Source organism: Notolepis coatsorum, assembly GCF_963971535.1.
Source record: "Notolepis coatsorum genome assembly, chromosome: 14".
In the NCBI taxonomy this organism is placed as follows: Eukaryota; Metazoa; Chordata; class Actinopteri; order Aulopiformes; family Paralepididae; genus Notolepis; species Notolepis coatsorum.
Window position 1 is genome coordinate 40599921 of NC_140178.1, and position 21744 is coordinate 40621664.

Genomic DNA, 21744 nt, shown 5'->3' on the forward strand with positions numbered 1-21744 from the left:
GCCATGCTCTAAGACAAACTCTAACCTTAACCAACTTCGAAAGAGTGCCTACGCTTAACCGTCGAAAGAACTTGCCGTCACGCTCTAAGACAAACTCTAACCGTAACCAACTTCGAAAGAGTGCCTAAGCTTAACCAGTGTAGAAACAGGCGTCGGCCAATCAGAGAGCGTCTTGCCAGAAATGCGGCTACGGGAAAACAAATTATGCGCCCAAGCGCGATACAACACTGGCAGCGCACGTTTTAAGGTAATTTGTCCTCTTTCGCCTTCCGTACAGTAACATTTAGCATAATGGTGCCGCGCAAGGACAAGAAAGAAACAACCGACAGGCTTATCAAATCATTGGGTCACAGGTTTGTGCTAAAGCTACATTTCCTTTTTTTTGCTTTTACTTTTTATCTGTTAAAACAGGTGGGCGGTAATGGAAAGTTACCCAACAGCACGGAAACGTTAGCTTGCTTGGGTTGTTCAAAGTTGCTAATAACGTTGAGGCTAGTTCCAGTAACCATGTAGAAACCGTGGAGCTTTTTATCACCACAGCTAACGTTACGACGATGCCGTTTAAATGGCCTGGATCGTGCAACTCGGTGCATGACATGTATGTTAGCAGGGTAACATTTAGCTCCGACCACAATTAATGTGCTTGCCAACAAGACATTCAAGGGGAATGCCACCCGTTTTAAGCAGGGTAACATTTAGCTCCAACCACAACACATGTTTGATTGAATTGATTGACAACTTTATTAACAGATTGCAGAATGGGTACAATACAGTACGGCTCAATACACACAATTATTAAGGGGATGCAGACCAGAAAGACTTTCGTGCTTGCCAACAAGAAATTAAGGAATGCCACCCGTTTTAAGAGTTCACATAATTATGTTCTTCTGGTGCCCCAGGACAGTCCAGTCTGTATTTGTGAACATGTACCACCTGGAAATTCGAGAGAGGACGATCGAATCTGTGATGTAACAGGGTTGTAAAAATGTGGGGCTGCTCCATAGACGATGAATGGGGTTCTGACTGTATGAGGCCATAACATAACATGTTTGTTTGAGCTTGTATACTCAAATGAGGTTTGTAGCATTGCTGAAAGGTTTGAACCAGAATTAAAACCTAATTTGGGTGTAAGAGCTTTGACTGAGAGTCTGCGACATATGTTGTCGTGTAAGAGAGATCTAGGCTGCAAAAACCACGAGTGTTTTGTGTGTTAGGATGAAGAGAAGGCGGTCTCCGTCTCCCAAGAGAGAAAGTGGACAAGTTATAAGGGTCTGCAGATCTGAGGTGAGTAGTGTTCAATTACAAAAAGCGTCAATTACAAAAAGCAGTTATAGATAATTACATTGAGGGAAAAGCTTACAATCAGTTTGAGTGGGAAAGAGCCCTCTAAACACTGATATACCCTCTAAACACTGATACTAGACCCTCTAAACACTGTGATAGACCCTCTAAACACTGTGATAGACCCTCTAAACACTGATAGACCCTCTAAACACTGTGACAGACCCGACAAACACTGTGATAGACCCGACAAACACTGCGATAGACCCTCTAAACACTGTGATAGATCTATCACAGTGTTTAGAGGGTCTATCAGTGTTTAGAGGGAGGAATCTTTTTTATTAAAAAAAATGTATGCAGTACATTTTATTGTTAGTTTTGTTGAGTGTTTAATTTGTTCAGTGCCGCGCGTATCTCTTATCTTTACCGCTAGATTGCCAGCTTGATAGTTGTTTCCGTGGTCGTTTCACTATGTTTGCGAAGCTGTGTGTGTTCTGTATTATAGCTGTGGAGACATGAGCTGTGTTGCTCATTTTGACAGACATTACTTGTAGTGCAACATGGGAAAAATAGTTTGTTTCTACACGCTGTAGTTTGTAGTTTATTACATGCTAAATATCGCGCATTTCCAAGATAATCCAGTGTTTTTCCGTAGATCGCGAGATAAAACGTGTTATATGGAATAAGCCCAAATCATTCTGGTTTATCCCCTGAAACCCCAAATACACCCAAATCAAAGGTATATCAAATTTACGCGAGATTCAGGGGGAACAGTGGCGACGTCAGCTCACCGGCTAACGGCGTCACTGGCGCGTCAGTTGTCGCGGAGGGGGAGTTGTCGCGTTCTTGGGGGTGAACACTGGAAAAGCTGCAGGCCCGGATGGGATAACAGGACGAATACTTGGGTCTTGTGCCAACCAGCTGGCTCCAGTGTTCACCACTATACTCAACCTATCCTTGGCCGAGTCCGTGGCAGTGATGCCACAGATTACTTGTAAAAGTAATCCGATTACTGATTACTGATTACTCCTTTAAAAAGTAATCCAAGTTACTTTACTGATTACTTGATTATCAGAGTAACTTAGTTACTTTGAAAGTAACTAGGTTACGAAGTCGTCGTCGTTCCCCCAACAGTTTTTTTTAAACGCTTTATTGAACGTGCATAAATTGTTTTTAACTTGTTTCTCTGCACATAACGTAAATTGTTAAACTAGTGCTTCAGCTTCTGTACCATCAAGTATGGTAAAGCAACAGTCTATGATGCTCACAGCATTAGAGCAGCCAGCCAGTGGTTTTACAAAACCAGTGTATCTATTCACATCTAACAAATGCAGGCTGAACTATTCAATTATATCAACTGTAACTATTAAATTGTTTTTATAAATGTCTCTCTATAAACATACAAGCAGTCTCTCTTTAACATGTAAATTAACTGTAAATCTGGCAAATAAGAGCTTTTCTCTCTCTCTCTCTCTCTCTCTCTCACCCCTCTCTCTCTCTCTCTCTCTCACCCCTCTCTCTCTCTCTCTCTCTCACCCCATGCCTCTTTCTCTCCAACCCCACCCAGACAGCCTACATCTCTAATATAATAATAATAATAATAATAATAATAATAATAATAATAATAATAATTATTATTATTATAATATAATCCCTTCTCTCCCTCTCTGTGTGTGTGTGCGTGTGCTTGTGCTTGTGTGTGTGTGTGTGTGTGTGTGTGTGTGTGTCTCTCTCCCCTCTCTCTGTCACTCGTGTTCTCCCATCTGGAGAACTGTGGGAGAGCATTAGAGCAGCCAGCCAGTGGTTTTACAAAACCAGTGTATCCATTCACATCTAACAAATGCAGGCTGAACTATTCAATTATATCAACTGTAACTATTAAATTGTTTTTATAAATGTCTCTCTAGTCTTCTTGCGGTTTCACTTCGTTTAGACAAGCGTTTTGGGGTGGAATTCTCAGACGAATGCAACGGAGCCCTGCTGTCAGACGATTGGCGCATATGTCACATGACGTGCTGTGAAGACCCGCCCTACTCTGCCTCTGATTCGCAGACTGTGGATGGGGAATGTGATTGGGCCAAAGCAGAGTCACTCACAGACAGAGAGTCCAGTCACGCCGCGAGGACACATTCTTGTGTAACCCTTTCACTGCCACACCACGTCACTCCCAAATAAGAAAAACAGCTCAAAAATGTATTTTTGACTGTCGAAAACGAAATAAAATACTGCATTCCGCCTGCATTATGAATTTATGATGAGATAGTAACGAAATAGTAATGCACAGCCACTTGGACAAGTAACTGCAATCAGATTACTGGCTTTTAAAGATTAACGCGTTAGATTACTATTTTCGGGGGAAAGTAATCAGATTACAATAACGCGTTACTTAGTAACGCGTTACCGGCATCACTGGTCCGTGGTCCCTGCCTGCTTCAAGGTGTCCACTATAATCTCTGTGGCAAAATCATCAATCATCACATCGTTTTAACTCAAAACTGTGATTGTGTTGGCCAAGCATGTTTTTTGTCCGGTGAAACACATAACTGTGATCGTTAGAAAAACATGTCTCAGATTCGGTCAAATAGACATAGAATATACCTTACTTTAGCCAGAAGGTATTCCAAGAAGAAGTGATCGCATCGCCATTGCGATTACTAGTGTATATGTACACTTTTCAATGGTAAAATACGCGTAGGCAATGGAATTTCGGGGCGATCAATATGAATCTATGTTCAAACAGGAGGAGGGGCCTCTACCAAGAGAAAAAAAAAAGCGGAGGCCGCGTATCAACACCAAGCCATTCCAGTTCAGACACAGACGATACTGCCACCTGGTGATAGTCGATCAGCATTGCAGTTCTAGTATATGTGGATGTGCCAACGTGATGCAGATCGCTCCGGGCAAGTCTGTAGAGCGGGGATCAAAGTAAAAACATCAAACGATCCAAAAACGTAATATTACGTGATTGGCACCCAACGCATGGCGAGCAAACACGTAATATTATGTGGATGGCACTGATTGAGTTAACCCTTTCACTGCCACGCTTATGTACATCCTTATACCATCCTCTGCCAGCTCTATTTGTCTATGGAGAAGTTCCCCTTCTTTGCAGGGCTATAACTTTTTAAATTGTATTGCTAAATTGACATTACTATGGCCCATTCAACATCAATTATCTATCGTTCAGGATGTAGGAACGTTTTACTTTTTCATTCACATATTCATACTAAAATACGGTCTAAAGTATAAATATGTTTTTATCGTTTTCTGCAGAACGTGATTTATAGCCCTAAATTAGGGCTGGGCGATATGGCCTCTAAATCAGTGTTTCTCAACTGGTGGGTCGCGACCCAAAAGTGGGTCGCGGGGCCATTTTGAGTGGGTCGCGGATGTGCGAGTAAAAAAAAAAAGTAAACTTTTTTAACTTTTTTTTGCACTACCCATCTTTGTGAAAGTGGCTTCTCAGCTCTGGTCCAGCTGAAGACAAAGCAGACAAACAGATTGGACATTGAGCATGACCTCAGAGTTGCTTTGTCTACCATCACCCCAGACTTTGAGACTCTTGTCAGGAGCAAACAACATCCCCCGTTATCCCATTAGTTCCCTGGGATGTTAAGCTAAGAAGTCTGCTAAGAAGAATATATTATTTATTATTATTATTATTTTATTTCATTGGGTTTTTAGCCATAGTTGCACTTTTGTTGCACTTTTTTGAGTTTATTTCATGTTTTTAACAGTGCATGAAAGATTGTGTGTTACTGCAAAAAAGAAAATTTGAAATAAATCATAGTGGTTAAAAAATTTGGGTCGCGACTTAATGAAGGAAAATGTTGGGTCCCGAGGCTAGACCAGTTGAGAACCACTGCTCTAAATGATATCGCGATATTTTTTGGCCATATCGCGATACACGATATATATCGCGATATTTTGACATTTCCTCTAAATCACTTAAAAATGCTTGATTTAACCCTTTGATGCATACAGCAGCGTTTCCGTTAGCCGGTAATTACCGGTATTTGACCGGCAAAATCTGTTGAAGTCCGACATATTTAATCTCTCCGGTCTTAATGTCCGGTGAAAATAATTCCCTGAGTCTAAGCACAATTTGATTATTTGAATTGTATTAAAATAGGCTAAAATTAAATAGCCTACCGTAATTCCTCTAATAGTAACCCCGGCTTGTATTTGTTTCAACTGTAGCGGGTACCAGGCTTGTATTAGGAGGAGGCCTGTATAAGAGGGAGGCCTATATTTCAAATTTTCAAACGGATCATAATGAATAAATCAACATTTTGTGTCAGTTTGAACCCAGTAAAATGTACTGGGTTCATTTATTGAAACCAAGTACTGTATGAAATAGTAAACAGTGCAATTACAGGTGGTCACTGGTCATTTCAACGTTTTCAAAGTGAAATCAAGTAACTAGCTCAGTATGCAGCTCAGTATATTAGTAACCCGGCTTGTATTAGGAGGCCGGCTTATAATTGCTTAGCTCAAGAGCGCACCCGGCCATTAATAGAGACCCGGCTTGTATTTGAGACCCGGTTACTATTAGAGGAATTACGGTATGCGATGAACGAAACAATCATTACATTTGTTTCATCGTTGCTTCTAATAATGACCGACGTTGTCAGCGAGAGCTTAGTGCTGGGTGTGCAAACTTTTGTGAAGCTGCAGAGCCGGAGCAGCAGCAGCACAATGCAGTACTCCAGCAGTACTCCAATTCAGCCATTTTCAATTCAATGTTGGGTGGGGGGCGCTGCTGTGCGGTCCCCAGAAAAGAGCCAATAACAGCTGAATCTGCTGCTCTGCATCGACATACTCTCGCAAATAAGTCATTGGGAGGTGGAGAGAGAGAGAGTCGCCACGCAAACCCACGATAATGTTGCCGTCTCTCTCTGCCAAATTTCTCAGTTCTTCGCTTGATATAATTAATACAATGTCCAATATAACGGAATTCGTTAGCTCATAAAAATGTGATTATAACAGACTGTTGTTTATTAATGTCGGGCGACTGCCCACAGACACCTATTTGATTTAAAGTCGGCAGCAGCACGAGTCTCGGGACTTATTTTATTTGGAATATAATGACTTTATACGCAAAAGTAGCCTAGTTTTAAGTAAAAATATTATAAATCTACATGCCTTGATGTCATTATTTTGTTTTGTTGTCATTCTTTTGCCTATCAATTGTTTTTAAGCTCAATAAACTCTGACCGGAATTTCTCTCATTTGACCGGTAGATTGAAATCTACCGGACACTGAGGCCGGCAAACCCTGGCATACAGTCACGCCAATATGATGATTATAATAAGTCTCCAACATATGTTTGCATTATTAAACCATGAAGATGCTTTAAAAAATAATTTTATGAAAATGTACTAAGAGTAGTCTACTGACACACTAATAAAAAAAATTATTTACATCTAAGACAATTTATATAAAAACTCTTGGGTGCCTAAAGGCGCTCCCATAGTCCAGCAGACTGTACACAGAGCAGACTCCGCGGAGGTCCGCGCGGACTCTTTGAGCCTTCATAGTCGAGCGGACCTCCGTGGACCAATTTCCTAGATGTCACACGCCAGTTTACACAATTGTCCCCACGCTGTTCAACTTCTGTCATGTCGTCGTCATCCGATGTCAAAATAAAGAGTGTTATCTCCGTTTCCAATATTTCGATAATAAAACGGGCAGTTTTACGCACTTGAATAACAGGTATATAGGCAGCGAGATGCAATGTACCGTATAGGCTTGAGGTGGACAGCGCGTGGTGCTGAAAAGACACGCATTGCATGAAATAAAAGCACCAGTTTTATTTCAAAATATTGGAATATTTTGAAATAAAACTGGCAATTTTACACACTTCATTTAGAAAAGCCATTCAAACATCTCTCTTGGCACGGGGCGAGTGGTCAGAGTAAAATGCAGATCGGCGTCACATTAAATGCAGTTCGATGTCAACCAAAACGCCGAGCAGCGTTTTGTGTGACACCAAGTCAGCGGCGCTGATGTCCGCGCGTCAGAAAATAGTAGCTTCGCACCTGTGGGTCTGCTGTCCGCTGAGATCAAAGCTCAAAGAGCCGCGTGGACCTCCGCGGAGTCTGCTCTGTGTACAGTCTGCTCGACTATGGGAGGGCCTTAAGACTTTTACACAGTACTGTGTTTTCTATCCACTTTAGCCAAACACACACACACACATATATATATGTAATGTATATATATACACACCCTACTGTGAGAAAATAATAATCACACACAAAGGTATAATGGCTTATAGCAGACTTAATGATTTTAGAATATTTCAGATAATGAAATTAAATGTTTATATCATCAACTATCCAGTTAGTATTTATACTGTCTGTAACGTTTGGCTACTTTAAATCATTGAATGTAGAGAGAGAGAGAGAGAGAGAGAGAGAGAGGGGGCGAGAATGAACAAGAGAGCCAGCCCCCCCCCCCCCCCCCGGGTTTTGTTCTAGGTTCGCGTTTTGATCGTCTAAGCTGCCGTAGGTGATGACGTCACACTCTAATGTAAACAGGAAGAGATGGAGATGGAGACACACGGAGATGGAAATTGAATGATATACAGAAACGAATAACCAATAAATATGAAGTTATGTTTAAACTTCTGTTGTCAAGCGTTGTCAATATAACCCCACCCCCTTTCCTCACGAATGGAACTAGTCTTGTGGAGTCCGCTTTGACCGGTTTCCAGGGTTAGCAGCTATCGCTAGTTAGCTTAGCATAATCCTAATGGATACCTTGGTTAGCAGCTACCGTTAGCTCATTGCTCGTGTCAATTAAATTACATGTTATTAAAGGTCCGCGCTGGTCTGTCTAATGAAATTACAACCGCAACATTATATCTCACTGTACAGCCCTGACTACACTAACGTTAGCCTATAGCTCCGCCGTCCCTGCTACACTCGGGACCAATACACTAACGTTAGCCTATAGCTCCGCCGTCCCTTCTCGAGGAAAGCACTGCGAGTGTCTCTCGGCCGCGGGCGGCGCCATATAAACTAAATACTTGATGTTCGCTATATAGTACAGTACTACATCTCGGGTAGAACAATCCGCGATACATAGAGTATACTCGATATATCGCCCACCCCTACCCTAAATGCATTATATTGATGATCAAATACAGTTTGATAGCGATCGGCGCCGGATAAAAAATTTCAAATGGACGTGCTTCTAGAAGTTACTACTTATCATCTGATGTTGACCGGATGGGGGGGGGGGTCGTTTATAATTCCGTGGCCAACGTTAGATGATTCATGTAATGTGGGTGATACGTTCATTAGAGCAGTTTGTATCGAACACGGTAAAAATAAACGCTGAAACGTACCCCAGTCTCCTCGGGCCGTTGGGCGATGAGCGCGGAGCATGGGATGTTGAAATATGCGATCCATCTCCAGGTTGTATAATAGTATATACGTCCAAATCATGTTGTTTATCGAGTTATTGGTAACGGATCACTATCCATTGTGTCTCGCTCGAGTCCCGGGACCTATAGCGAGTGATCGGACCGAATTTGGATGAGCACCAGTTTCCGTTTCCGGTTTGGGCGATCCGCCGATCGGCCACCAGATGGCGCTCTTGAACCGTTGGAGAGTTGAGAGGGGATCAACAGTATATCTCAAGTCTCCGCGGGAGAAATATGATTGCGATCACAGATTTTTGAAATATTGATCTCAATGACGTGTTACGGCGTCATTGGCAGAATTAGCATGGCGGGGAATGACGTGTTAAGGCATCCTTGGCGATTATAGTGTTAAGGGTGGTGAGATATATTTCACAAATCTTTTACATTATTTCTTATATTTTTTTTAGATGAGCAGTGTGTGACAGAGATAGTATGATAGATAGTGTGCACATAGAATCGCCTATATTTCTCTGATCTGAAATCTCACATAATATGGAAAATATGAACATACAGTCGGGTGACTCGGGTCCATAAATATTTGGACATCAACACAATTCTCATAATTTTGGCTCTGTACACCACCACAATGGATTTGAAATTAAACAATCTTTGGTACTTTCAAAAGACTTTCAGCTTTAATTTGAGGGGATGCCCCGATCATGTTTTTTGCCACCGATACCGATCACCGATCGCTGTGAGCCATATCGGCCGATACCGATCCGATACAGATCGTTTTTGATTAAAAGAAATTAAAATGTATTTTATATAATTTTTTTTTTAAAAATGTTTAATAAAATATATATTGTATAATTAGACTTGTACTTGTATTATCTGCGAGACATCGCCACCACGCAACAAGCTCCACTGTCTGTGTGTACTCTAGTAGCCTCCAGCTACAGCCAGGATTCTCCGGAGCTGCAGCTGGACCTATACTCGAGTAGCCTCGAGCTACGGCCAGGATTCTCCGGCGCTGCACCTGGACCCTATTGGTATAACGTTACTTATCTGTGCTCAGCAAGCCCTCAGCTCGAATACGCATCGAATCAGTGTTATAAGACATTGATATCAGGAGCTATCTGTAGCTACTGCTAGCCGGATATATAACGTTAATACAACGCCTCAGTGAATTATTTAGTTCAATGGGACATTTCGTTTTTAACAGTGAACTAACTTGCGCTAACGTGAGCTAACAGCTAACAGGTATCATACCTACCTACTAGACTTTGTGGAGCGTTTGTTGATGTCAGGAGCTATCGGTAGCTGGCCGGCTAGATACCGTTCGGTTCCGTTAGACAATGCCTCATCATGTATTAAACTAAAAGTGAATAGTTGACTGGGTCATTTTGTAACGGTAGCTAAGCTAATGTTAGCTCAGGGAGACGCCGACACGCCGTCCTCCCGTGTCTCACTAGACTAGACCCGTGTTTACATGCGTGCGGGAGGGGCTGGACTCGAGAGCAGACGCCGCACCACCGGTGTCTGAGACAGAACTCAGCGACAGCAAGTGAGATCGGGTTTGACGATCGGTGAAAATAAAACATTATCACCGATCACCGATCGCATATTTATACTGATTATCGGCCGATAACGATCGGTGGCCGATCGATCGGGGCATCCCTAGTATTTACATCAAAATCAGGTGAACGGTGTAGGAATTGCAACGATTTCTATATGTGCCAAAAGTAATTGGACAATTGGCTGCTCAGCTGTTCCATGGCCAGGTGTGTGTTCTTCCCTCATTATTTAATTTACAAGGAGCATATACAAGTTCTAGAGGCCATTTCAAGTGTGGTATTTGCATTTGGAATCCGTTTCTGTCAACTCTCAATATGAGGTCCAAAGAGCTGTCACTATCAGTGAAGCAAGCCATCATTAGGCTGAAAAATCTAAACAAACCCATCGACAAAAACATTAGGTGTGGCCAAATCAACTGTTTGGTACATTCTTAAAATGAAAGAACACACTGGTGAGTTTAGCAACACTAAAAGACCTGGAAGACATGGGCGGCTAGGTGGTGTAGTGGGCAAGGCACTCGCCATCAACGCTGGATACGCTGGGTTCGACTCCAGCTCTCGGCGTTGCTATCAGCTTGGCTGGTCATTCATACTAACACAATTGGCAGTGTTAGGGGTGGGAAAGCTGATGGGTGGGTCCTGGGCGTTGTGGACAGCGACCCCTACAGTTCAGTCGGGGCGCCTGCACAGCGAGGGTAGGATCTGGAGGGAGGTAGTGTGACCTTCCACACGTTACACTCTCCCGGTGAGAATCTGCGCTGCCGGCTGGCTGCACATGCGTCGGAGGAAAGCATGTGACAGTCTCCGGCCTCCCGGACCAACAATAGGGGGGAGTGCGCAACAACCAGGAAGGGGGTTGGGAATTGGCATAACGACTAACAGTGGGATGGGAGAAAAATCGGAAAAAGGAGGGGGGAAAAAGACAATAAAAAAAAAAGACCTGGAAGACTATTGAAAACAACTGTGGTGGATCATGAAAAATCTTTCCCTGGTGAAGGAGAAACCCCTTCACAACAGCTGGCCAGATTAAGAACACTCTCCAGTAGGGGTGGAAGTTCTGGAACGGTTCACAAAATCTACGGTTCGGTTCGTATCACGGTTTTGGTGTCTCGGTTTTCGGTTCGGTTCGATATACGTTGTTTTTTATTAAAAAAAAATGTAACACTCAAAAATACCATACATCAGCATAAGATATATAGCCTAAAAATAATCCAACTTTTCAGTTATTCTCAAGGATGTAGTCATGCAAAAACTGAGAGTGAGGCAGTTTGACATCAGGCACATTATTTTGACAGTGACGGTGAGAGAGAGGGGAGACATTGCTGATTTAAACATGCTTCTCATTTATTTGGTAAAAAAAAGGTTTACCTTTTAATAATGTTTGGCACACAAAGACCGAACTGAAAATATAGGCAACATTTGTCAAAGTATTAACTTAATGCAAACAAGGGGCGCTCCACTAGCACACCATATAGCGCGCTGAGTCGTGTAATGGCAATTGGAGTTCGTCTTAAACCTTGGCGATGTGCATGAAATAATATGGCTTCAGGATACAGAGTCGTTTCACAGTCAAAAGTGATTTATTATATATTCTGCAGAATACAGGTGACAAGTCACGAGGCAGAGCACGCAAAATGCTCTGTCCGGAGTTGGACAATGAATGAACATTTTAATACAGTTTATATAGGGTGAAAAGGGGCAAGAATGACATGACTGTGTTTTATCCAATAAGAGTCATGCACGTTAAGGGAGTTCCATCTTGTTCTTTTGGAAAGAATGATAATTTTTTTTTATAAATTATTCTTTTTTATCATTCTTTCCAAAAGAAAAGAGGCATAGAAGAACACTAATGGCACACATACCAGACGCTAACTGCCTATGAAAACAGGCACAGAGGCACTGAAAGAGGATTTCACCCATCTAATGAACACACTAGACTAGACAAATATCAAGATGTATGTACTGGCCAAGTCAGTTTTTGTTATATGAAAAATGGGGCTTTAGAGGGAAGAGGTTATTATGATATTTTGTAATGTTGTGTACTGTATTTTCTTATTTGAAGTTACATGTATTTTATAAGTAAATGTTTTATTGTTATTATTTGTATTTCTATCAGACTTTGTAAAACTAATTCCACTATATGATCCATGTTTGATCCAAGTCTTTAAGCACACATGAATCCCTTGCTGATGGAGATGACCCAATGCTGTCTTGTACCTTACAAGCTGTGGTTGTGTGTTCCAAATTGTATACAGAATAAAACCACACTCTACTGCTCCAGCACCTGATTCCGTGTCGGTCCTGGATGAGACAGCAGGCAGGACAGAATAGGAGAGGAGAAAATAGAATAGGACCGAATAGGAGAGGTCACATTTACCCAAGTGTAAAGTGTGGCTCTTTGCAAAATTTACAAACAACATTGTACCTCCGCTGAATTTTGCTGTGTAAGTTAAACAGCAGACTCCCAAGTATTTTATGGCACCTCGGCTCTCGGATGTTGAGGAGTAGTAGCAGTTAGCATGTTGCTAACAACAAAACGACCGGTAGCTACAGAGTTAACATGATATTTGTAAGTTAATGAGAGAACCAGCTGTGACAAGCCAGACCATTTCTGCTTCTGCACTGGCAGGTGAGTGAAATAAAAGGCTGATCAGTAGTGCACAGACTTCAGCACCATAGAAGGTGGACAGCTCTCCAAATTTGGGCGGCTGGTGCATGTTTGCATGTCTGCTTGTCGGAGACTGTTAGAGAGACGGGGGGTGAGAGAGCGTGTTTATGGACAGATATATCTAGTTATACTGTGTGTGTTTGACCCTACAGATACAGAGTATGGTCCATGCGGAGGTTCTGAGTGCAGTGAAACAGTCGGAGGCAAAGATGGACCGCCTGCTGGAAAAGGTCCAGCAGCTGGAGTGTGAGCCCAAATATGACAGCACCATCCACAGATTAAAGGTGTGAATTCAATAGTTTTATTCATCACATGCATACCAGGGCATACAGTGAAATGTGGTTGGCCATGCCGCTTTGAAGTAATAGTAATAATAATAAAACTAGAATAGACATGGTAAATAGACATGTTAATAAATCGCTTAAAGGCACTGGATCCTAGGGCTGAGCCCAAACGTTCGAACCTTCGTTCGTTACGTTGGCATTCGAATTCTAAATCAACATTTGAATTTTTTATAAAAAAAAAATAAAAATCGTTTAATTTAATTTAATACAATTTTTATATTATATTCATTAACACATTGGACGCCAACAACGTCATAATTCGTTATTGCCCGCCATGCGTTGCACGCCAACAACGTGATCATTTGTTGTTGGGATCAATATAATTTTTTTTGCCATGGCATTCATAATTCATCCAGCCTCCCTGCGAGACTGCAGCTGCACCCTGTCTGATATTGCAACGCCTCAATACCGCCGCCTGGTGGATGATCGGGCGAGTTACACCAAGTTACGCCAAACCGGAAGTGGCGCTGGTGCATCGAGGAAATCCCTCCGGCAGTAATATCTTGTTGCGTGGGTCCAGACAAACACTCGAGTGCATCGGATCGCTTTCTAAACGCAATAATCTATATGATTTCGCCGTTTATACAAACGGTCATACAAACGGGAAATTGATCTAGCAGATCGACGTCAAATAATTGGAAAATTTTTCCTCCAGTCTCATCGGCGAACGGTAAGAGGAATATAACGTTATTTTCAGCCCGATTGTTTATTCATTTCACGGCAATCCATCTGAACAATGTATCAACCCATACTAAATAAAGCCGTTACTGACTATCAAGGAATTATAAACGACCCCCCCCCCCCCCCCTTTCCTTCACGCATTTGAAATTTTATTAGAAGGATAAACCCCTTGAGATATGCTATCTCGTTTTCGAGGGGGTCCTTAACATAGGATACAAAACATACAATACAATACATAACAAAAAACAGGACAACAAATACACTTATACACTGACAGACGCTCTCCCAAGCTCACCCCCACAATCCACACTGATTCCTCCCAAGAGGATCACCAATATATATTAGTGTTGTCAAAAATTACTTCATGGAAACGGAGTAACGTCAAGCCGAGCCCACCCACACTACACCGCATGAACTCGACACAACTACCCCGTTTCCAACGTTAGGTCGAGCGGAGCCCATCCTACACTAGTACACGCATGAACTCGACACAACGTTACCCCGCCTCCATGAAGTGTCCAATTAGCAGCAATGTTGTTGAAAATGTAACGTTAATAAATGCTCTCTCTCTCTCTCTCTCTCTCACTCTCACTCTCACTCTCACTCTCACTCATATATATATATCTAAAGATAAACAAAAGGTTTTAAAAGTGTTATATTTATCTTCTCTTATAGTACCAGATAGAAGCTGAGGAGAATCAACCAGCAACAAAAGCTAAATTTGTTTATATAAAAATATATATATATATATTATTATCTTTTGGTATACTTTTCAAGGTATCGAAGTCGAAATTCCAGTATCGTGACAACACTAATATATATATATGTTCCCTTATAAAACACATACAAAATTATAATTTGATCTGTAAACAACATGTAAGCCCTATGCATAATGTATACCAATCATATACATTTGAATAATATAGCGTGTATAGGAAAGAAACCGCAATCGATAATCTATCATATGCTTCAGGGTAGGGCTGGGCGATTAATCGATATGATCGATTAATTCAAATTAATGATTTAGGACGATTTTGAACATTTTTAATCTGTTTAAAAAAAAAATATTTTTTCTTTTTTATAAAGTCACCTTTTATTTTACAAAAAGTGATGTTTGGTTAAAGTTCGATTTGCACTTTATTAATCCCAATAGGGAAATTCATTCTTGTTTGATGATCAAGAGGGACATTTTATTTGTTTTAAGTGAAGTATGGTGAAAAAGCTAGTTATTGCACTATTAATCCCAATAGGGACATTCATCTTTGTTTGATCAAGAGTAACCTTTTATATTATATATATATTAGGGCTGTCCCCGACTAAGGATTTGGATAGTCGACTATGATTGGCCAAAATTTGCCGTTAGTCGATTATTAGTAGACTAAAAAAAGTATAATTTTTTTTCTATCATTCCATTTGGGCTGTGGGGGTGCTTAATGTCTGAAGGAGTCGACTGACTCATGCAATTGGTCCACTGATGGATACATCTTGATATTTGTCTAGTCTAGTGTGTTCATTAGATGGGTGAAATCCTCTTTCAGTGCCTCTGTGCCTGTTTTCATAGGCAGTTAGCCTCTGGTATGCGTGCCATTAGCGTTAGCCACGCTTCTAGGCCTCTTTTCTTTTGGAAAGAATTATATATAAAAAAATATATATTTTTTAATAAAATACATTTTTTTCTTTTTTTAGCCAGCTCCTTTCGACCGATTAGTCGACTAATAGGGGTCAGCCCTAATATATATATATATATATATATATATATATATATATATATATATATATATATATATATATATATATATATATATATATTATAAAACAAATTTCAAGTGAAGATTGGTGAAAGTTAGGTTTGCACTTCAATCCCAATAGGGACATTCATCTTGGTTTTATCAGGGATTTTATTTTTAGGCCATATCGCCCAGCCCTACTTCAGGGCCTATAACTTGCGTTTTTGGAATTACAGCAGAAAACCTTAAAAACATACTTATATTCTTGACGGTATTAACACAACAATGTATGAATGAAAAAATATAACGTTCCCACATCCGGAACGATAGATACCCGATGTTGAATGGGCCATAGTAATATCGATATAGCTATAATATTAAAAAAGTTATAGCCCTGCAAAGAAGGTAAACATCTCCATAGGCTTACAGCGGTGGCAGACTGGACCCAATGATGGGTACAATGCTTGCACGGCGCCCAATGTGTTAAAGAAAGTTGATTTAATTGATTTAGTTGGGCTGGGGCTTCTCCCTGGGCTGGGGCTGGAAAGTAATTTTTCAGTATTTAATCAAATAAAAAAAGACTAATTTAATCAGATGAATCACTTTATTCAAATTGAGGATTTAGTTTGAGGATATTTATAAAATAAAATTTAAAAATCTTTTTTTAAATTGAAAAACGAAGGTTCGAACGTCTATTCGAAAAACCCTGACGAAGTTCGAATCCCAAAAACAGGCTTCGGGGACAGCCATAGATCCTATGTACATACCTATACAATGTGCAGTTTTTGTAAAATGATTTAAAACACGCTAAAAAGTGACAATTCAAAGACAAGAGAACGAAGACAAGACCTAGAACACAAAACACGAGGAGAAACGAGATAAGAATGACTCCTGACGAAGAAAATACACAGAAGGAAAATATACAACACGAGGAGACGACGCAACAGGTACAACAAGCTAGCGGAACGTTAGAGAACAGTGAGGACCAACCCGGCCGGGTGGCGAGGCTACGAGCTATCATACAAGCTAACAAGCAGAGAGTACTAGATGCAATACAGAACACTCTGGAGGATTTCAGAGAGGAACTTGAGACAGCTGACGAGGAGTGGCGGGCCCAAAAGAATACAGAGACCCAGGAGATTCAAGTAGCTACTCTCGAACAACAAAACAAAATGCAGGAGAAGCTAACTGACTTGGAAGGGATGTCAAATAATCCCCAGAGAGCAGTTATTGTCAACTTCTTGAAATTCGAAGACGGAAAGAAGGAAGAAGGAAAACATACTCAAAGCAACCTGGCAAGCGAAGAGAGAGGTGGAGAGACGGTGTCTTTTGATCGTGACTATTCAACAGAGGTGGCTGTGAAACGTCTGAGCTACGAAGAGTTCCAATCACCTGAAGGTACATTGGAGTGAGGACATCAAAGTATGCGACAGCGTGCGGGAGGAGGTGATGGAAGTGACTCGGAGAGGACGGGCGGTGCCGGAACGGGGAGGAGAGAGACCAATACTGCTGCAGAGGATGGAGAAGGTGCGCAGATGGACCAGAGTCGAGAGACGAGAACGAGAGGAGGAGATCAGAACGAGAAGTGAGAAGGACCTGAATCGATTCAGAAAAGACCAACCATGAAGTACGGCAACGAACAATATGAAAGCACGGGAGATGGGTCTAGAGGAGAAGGAGACGAGAGGAGGTGAAGGGACACGACAATCCAAGGAAGGATGAGTACAGACCAAAACTACTGTGAAAGACGATTCAAGTTTTGATTTGAAATACGTACTACATACATATTATTTGAAAATAAATGGATGCTTTGATTCGGGACACACACTATAAGTAACACAAACTACTATGAAAGACAATTCAAGTTTTGATTAGGAATACATACTACGTATACATATTATTTGAAAATAAATGGATGTTGTGATTCGGGACACATATTATAAATACCACATACTGGACTAAGCTGAAGGACCTACAGGGCCGCACGTGGCACACAAATATGACTGTGAAGAACATGAGAAACATATACAAAGCTCTGACCGGGAGCTCTGGAGCTGAACTTAGATCACATGAAGGACAATAATTCAAATCACATGTTGGACAATTATAGTGAGCTTGGGAGAATCACTAGGAGAGCAATTTTCCCCTCCACCCGCCAACGGGGACAAGGGGGACAAAACTAGAACCCCCAAATATCCTTGGAAGTACCAAATGTCCTTTTTTCTTTTCCTTTTTATGTCTGGTTAGAACAGCAGTTGCTATAAATGTACATATTGGTCTTTGCGACATGGGAAGAACAGAAGTGGGCAGGCTTGGCTCAGTGGGGGGGGGGGGGGGGGGGAAATGTCATCGTTTCGGGTCTGGAGAGGGGGGCCTTGCGTGTAGTGGGGTCGGTGTGCGTGGGGTAGGGTTCTTTTTGGGCCCTCGGCTGCTGTGGTCTGGGCGGTCTTGTCTCTGGGCCGGGGGGGCCCCCGGGCTTGGGGTCGCAGGGAGTCTGAGGGCCATTGAGGCGTGGTGCTCTGGCCTTCTGCGGGCCTGGGCTTGGGGTGGGCCTGGGGCCTGGGGCCTGGCAATTGGGGCCGGTGGGGGCTCCGGGTGCTCGGCTCCAGGCGTAGTGGAGCTAGGATATGCGGGTGACCTGTTTCTTGGGTTGGATGGTGGGAGTGGGTGGTCTCTCTTATGGTGGTCTGAGCTGCTGAACTTCGACTTATTGTATGAAAATAAATAATTCAAGGGACCCAAGTCAATGTACTGTTTTATGTTTGGTTTTGTTTCAGTATTGTCTAAATGTTGTAAGTTGATAATTTAATGTGTTGATGTAAATACAAATGTAAGTATTAAAAAAAAAGTTTCCTTTTCTTGTGTGTTTAAAGTGACCTGTGGTGCGTGTGTGTGAGTGCAGACTGTTGTGTTGTGTGTGTGTTCATGTGTGCTTGTGTGTGGAGAGATCAGTGTTTATTGTTCTGATGGCCTGAGGGAAGACGCTGAGCCTCTCTGTTCTTGTTGCATGTATATGTGACCGCGACCAGTGCTTTAGCCCACATGTCTCCATTTTCATTTTCCAGATTTTTCCAGATTGTGAAAGTACAGAATGTAAGCTTTCAAATGATGTGTCATACTTTGAAATATGAGAATGTTTTGAATATCATATATTCATTTAAATCTTGTAACTCAGTCTGTTGTCTAAAACACTCAAGGGGAGAAAACGTCTCTCAAAGATGTTCACACTTCAGCTAGTTTGGGGGGGGGGGGGGGCGTGGACAACTACCCTCACCTGAATGCGTCCATTGTTAACGTTAATGACTCTCTCTGTGTGAATGCCTTTACCTGGCTCAGTGAATCTGAATCCCAACACGCAGCTCTATTCAGATGCAAAAATAAACCCAGCCCCCACCTCTCCTCTGTGGAGAGCACAAACTGTGTTTCAAAATGGCCTTTTTTAAACACAGAATTCTTACAATTAGAGTTATTATATCTGTTCGCTGTTGTACTAAATATGTTCTTCAACTCTCGAACTGTAGTTATATATAAAAAAAATAAATAAAAATTTTTATTGTGTCTATCTGTCATTTCACCCTGGCGACTTGTAGGCTACATCACCAGACTGGGTCACATATATGGAGGCACTTGCCTGACCGCAGCAGCTTGAACAGGCTGTTATTGGGGTGGTGAGGGTCCTTCATTATTCTACAGGCTCTGGATTTGCACCTCCTATTGTATAAGTCCTGCAGGGGGTGGTAGTGCAATACCCGTAGTCCATTCTGCTGAGCGCACCACTCTCTGTAGGGCAGGGGTCGGCAATAGGCGGCCCGCGGGCCGACATTGGCCCGCCAGCAATAATTTCTGGCCAGTCAGTTTATTTTGAGAATATGATATTTATTTTACGCACGGGAAATATTCACTTGTGACGCCAGAGTGTCTTTGTGAAGCTGTATCTATCTATTCATCATATCTATGTCTGTCACTATAGCCAATTAAAATGCTAGAAATGGTCACGTGTATATTTTCCCTAACGCACTTTCACTTCCGCGTTCGGGATGCGAGCGATTAACGTTAACGCTTCTTTGCAACAGGGAAATACCAACTGAGGAGCCAGAAGAGAAGCCTACGACCTCCAAGACACATAAAGCTTATTTTAATAAACAGGAGTCATACTTAAAATACGGGTTTATCGCAACAGGTCTGTGATTCTTGCGTGCCGAGGTCCTCTCTGCATAATATGTGGCGACAAGATAGCAAACGAGGCAATGATGACAACTGTGTTCAAGTTGGCAGATAAAGTAGCTGCATTCAACGCCAATCTGGAATTGGAGGGCGGCGAGTGGATATTTGACATGTTTCAAACATTAGCAGGGATTTTGGAGGACTGAAACAAGCCCAGGGCAGTTATGGTGAGTCGTGTTTTCATGCATTCTGATCTGCTGTTCATCACTCGCCGCGGTGATCTGCAACAGCTGATCTGCTGTTCATGAATGAATGAATGAATGAAAACTTATTGCAGAATGGGTACAATACAGTACGGCTCAATACACACAATTGTTAAGGGGATGCAGACCAGAGAAAGACGTTTGTCTTGTTTACATCAGGGTCCCCCATTTGCGAGTGCATCATGCTCGCTTATGCCTGTATTTTTTACTGTTGTGAAGCACTTTGAACTGCAACCTCTGTATGAAAAGTGCTATACAAATAAAGTTATTATTATTATTATTATTATTATTATTATTATTATTATTATTATTATTATTATTATTATGCACCCGCCGCAGTGCTGCATTTTTCACTATCATTAAATTAGCCATTGTTTTTGGTCCTGGCCCGCCATTCAATGGCTTGGGGAAAATTTGGCCCGTGGCTAGACCTAATTGCCGACCCCTGCTGTAGGGTCTTCCTATCCTGGGCAGTGCTGTTTCCAAACCAGGCAGTGATGTTCCCAGTCAGAATGCTCTCTACAGCCCCGGAATAGAACGAGTGGAGTATCTTCCCTGATACTCTGAACTTCCTTAATTGTCTCAGGTGGTAGAGGCGCTGTTTCGCCCTTTTTACCACAGTGGCTATGTGAGTTGACCATGTCAGGTCCTCTGTGATGTGGACTCCCAGGTACTTAAAACTGCTCACCCTGTCTACGATAACCCCATTTATCCACAGTGGCTTGTGTGTCCCCTGCTGTATTCTCCTAAAATCCACGATCAGCTCCTTGTTTTTATAAATTTTTTCTCCTTTTTTCCGTTTTTCTCCCATCCCAATGTTAGTCGTTATGCCAATTCCCAATCCCCTACCTGGTCGTTGCGTGCTCTGCCCCCTACCGTCGGTCTGGGAGGGCGGAGACTATCGCATGCTTCCTCCGACACATGTGTAGCCAATCCCCACTTCTTTTCACCTGGCAGAGCGGACTCTCACTGGGGGAGTGTAACGTGTTGAAGGATCACACTACCTCTCCCAGATCCTTCCCTTGCTGTGCAAGCGCCCCGACCGAACTGTAGGAGTCGCTGTTTTACAACGACCAGGACCCACCCTCGCTGGCTTCCCACCCGCTGACACTGCCAATTGTGTCAGTATGGACGGTCGACCAAGCCGGAGGCACCACAGCTGGATTCGATCCCACTGTCTCTGTGGTGGTAGTCCACAGATGCTTAGTCCGCTGCGCTACCCGGCCACCCTTAGCTCCTTGGTTTTTACCAATGTTCAGGAGTAGGCTGTTATCCCGGCACCAGCGTGCCAGTACATCAACCTCCTCCCGGTAGGCCATCTCGTCATTATTAGAGATCAGCCCCACCACCACGTGTCGTCCGCAAACTTCACTATGGAGTTGGAGCCGTTAGCCGGTGAGCTAACGTCGCCACGTAAAATGAGTTAAGGGAGGCATCGGACTCCCGATTGAGGAGGGGCTGACCTTATAGTCAGTTATCGTTCGTAGTCCCCGCCATAAGCTTCCTGTGTCATTTTGGGCCATCTGTGCCTCCATCTTGTTCGCATATCTATTTTTTGCAGCTAACACTACTTTGCGCAGCCTGTAAGCTGTTGCCTTGTACTCATCCATATTTCCTAAGGCTGTACCGAATGCTTCGAAGCTTCGATCATAATGTTGACATTCAAATTGTAA

The 21744-nt window shown here is 42.3% G+C and overlaps 1 protein-coding gene across 1 annotated transcript in view; it reads left to right on the forward strand.

Moving 5' to 3' along the window:
* Window positions 1–236: 236 nt before the first annotated feature.
* LOC311240278 (uncharacterized protein) overlaps window positions 237–21744 on the forward strand; it is a 57515-nt gene continuing 36007 nt past the window's right edge. The window contains exons 1-3 of the mRNA XM_084328836.1: window positions 237–353; window positions 1215–1284; window positions 13045–13176. Of these exons, the coding sequence (XP_084184962.1) occupies window positions 292–353; window positions 1215–1284; window positions 13045–13176 (264 nt within the window). The 5' untranslated portion in view covers window positions 237–291. The remainder of the gene's footprint in view (window positions 354–1214; window positions 1285–13044; window positions 13177–21744) is intronic.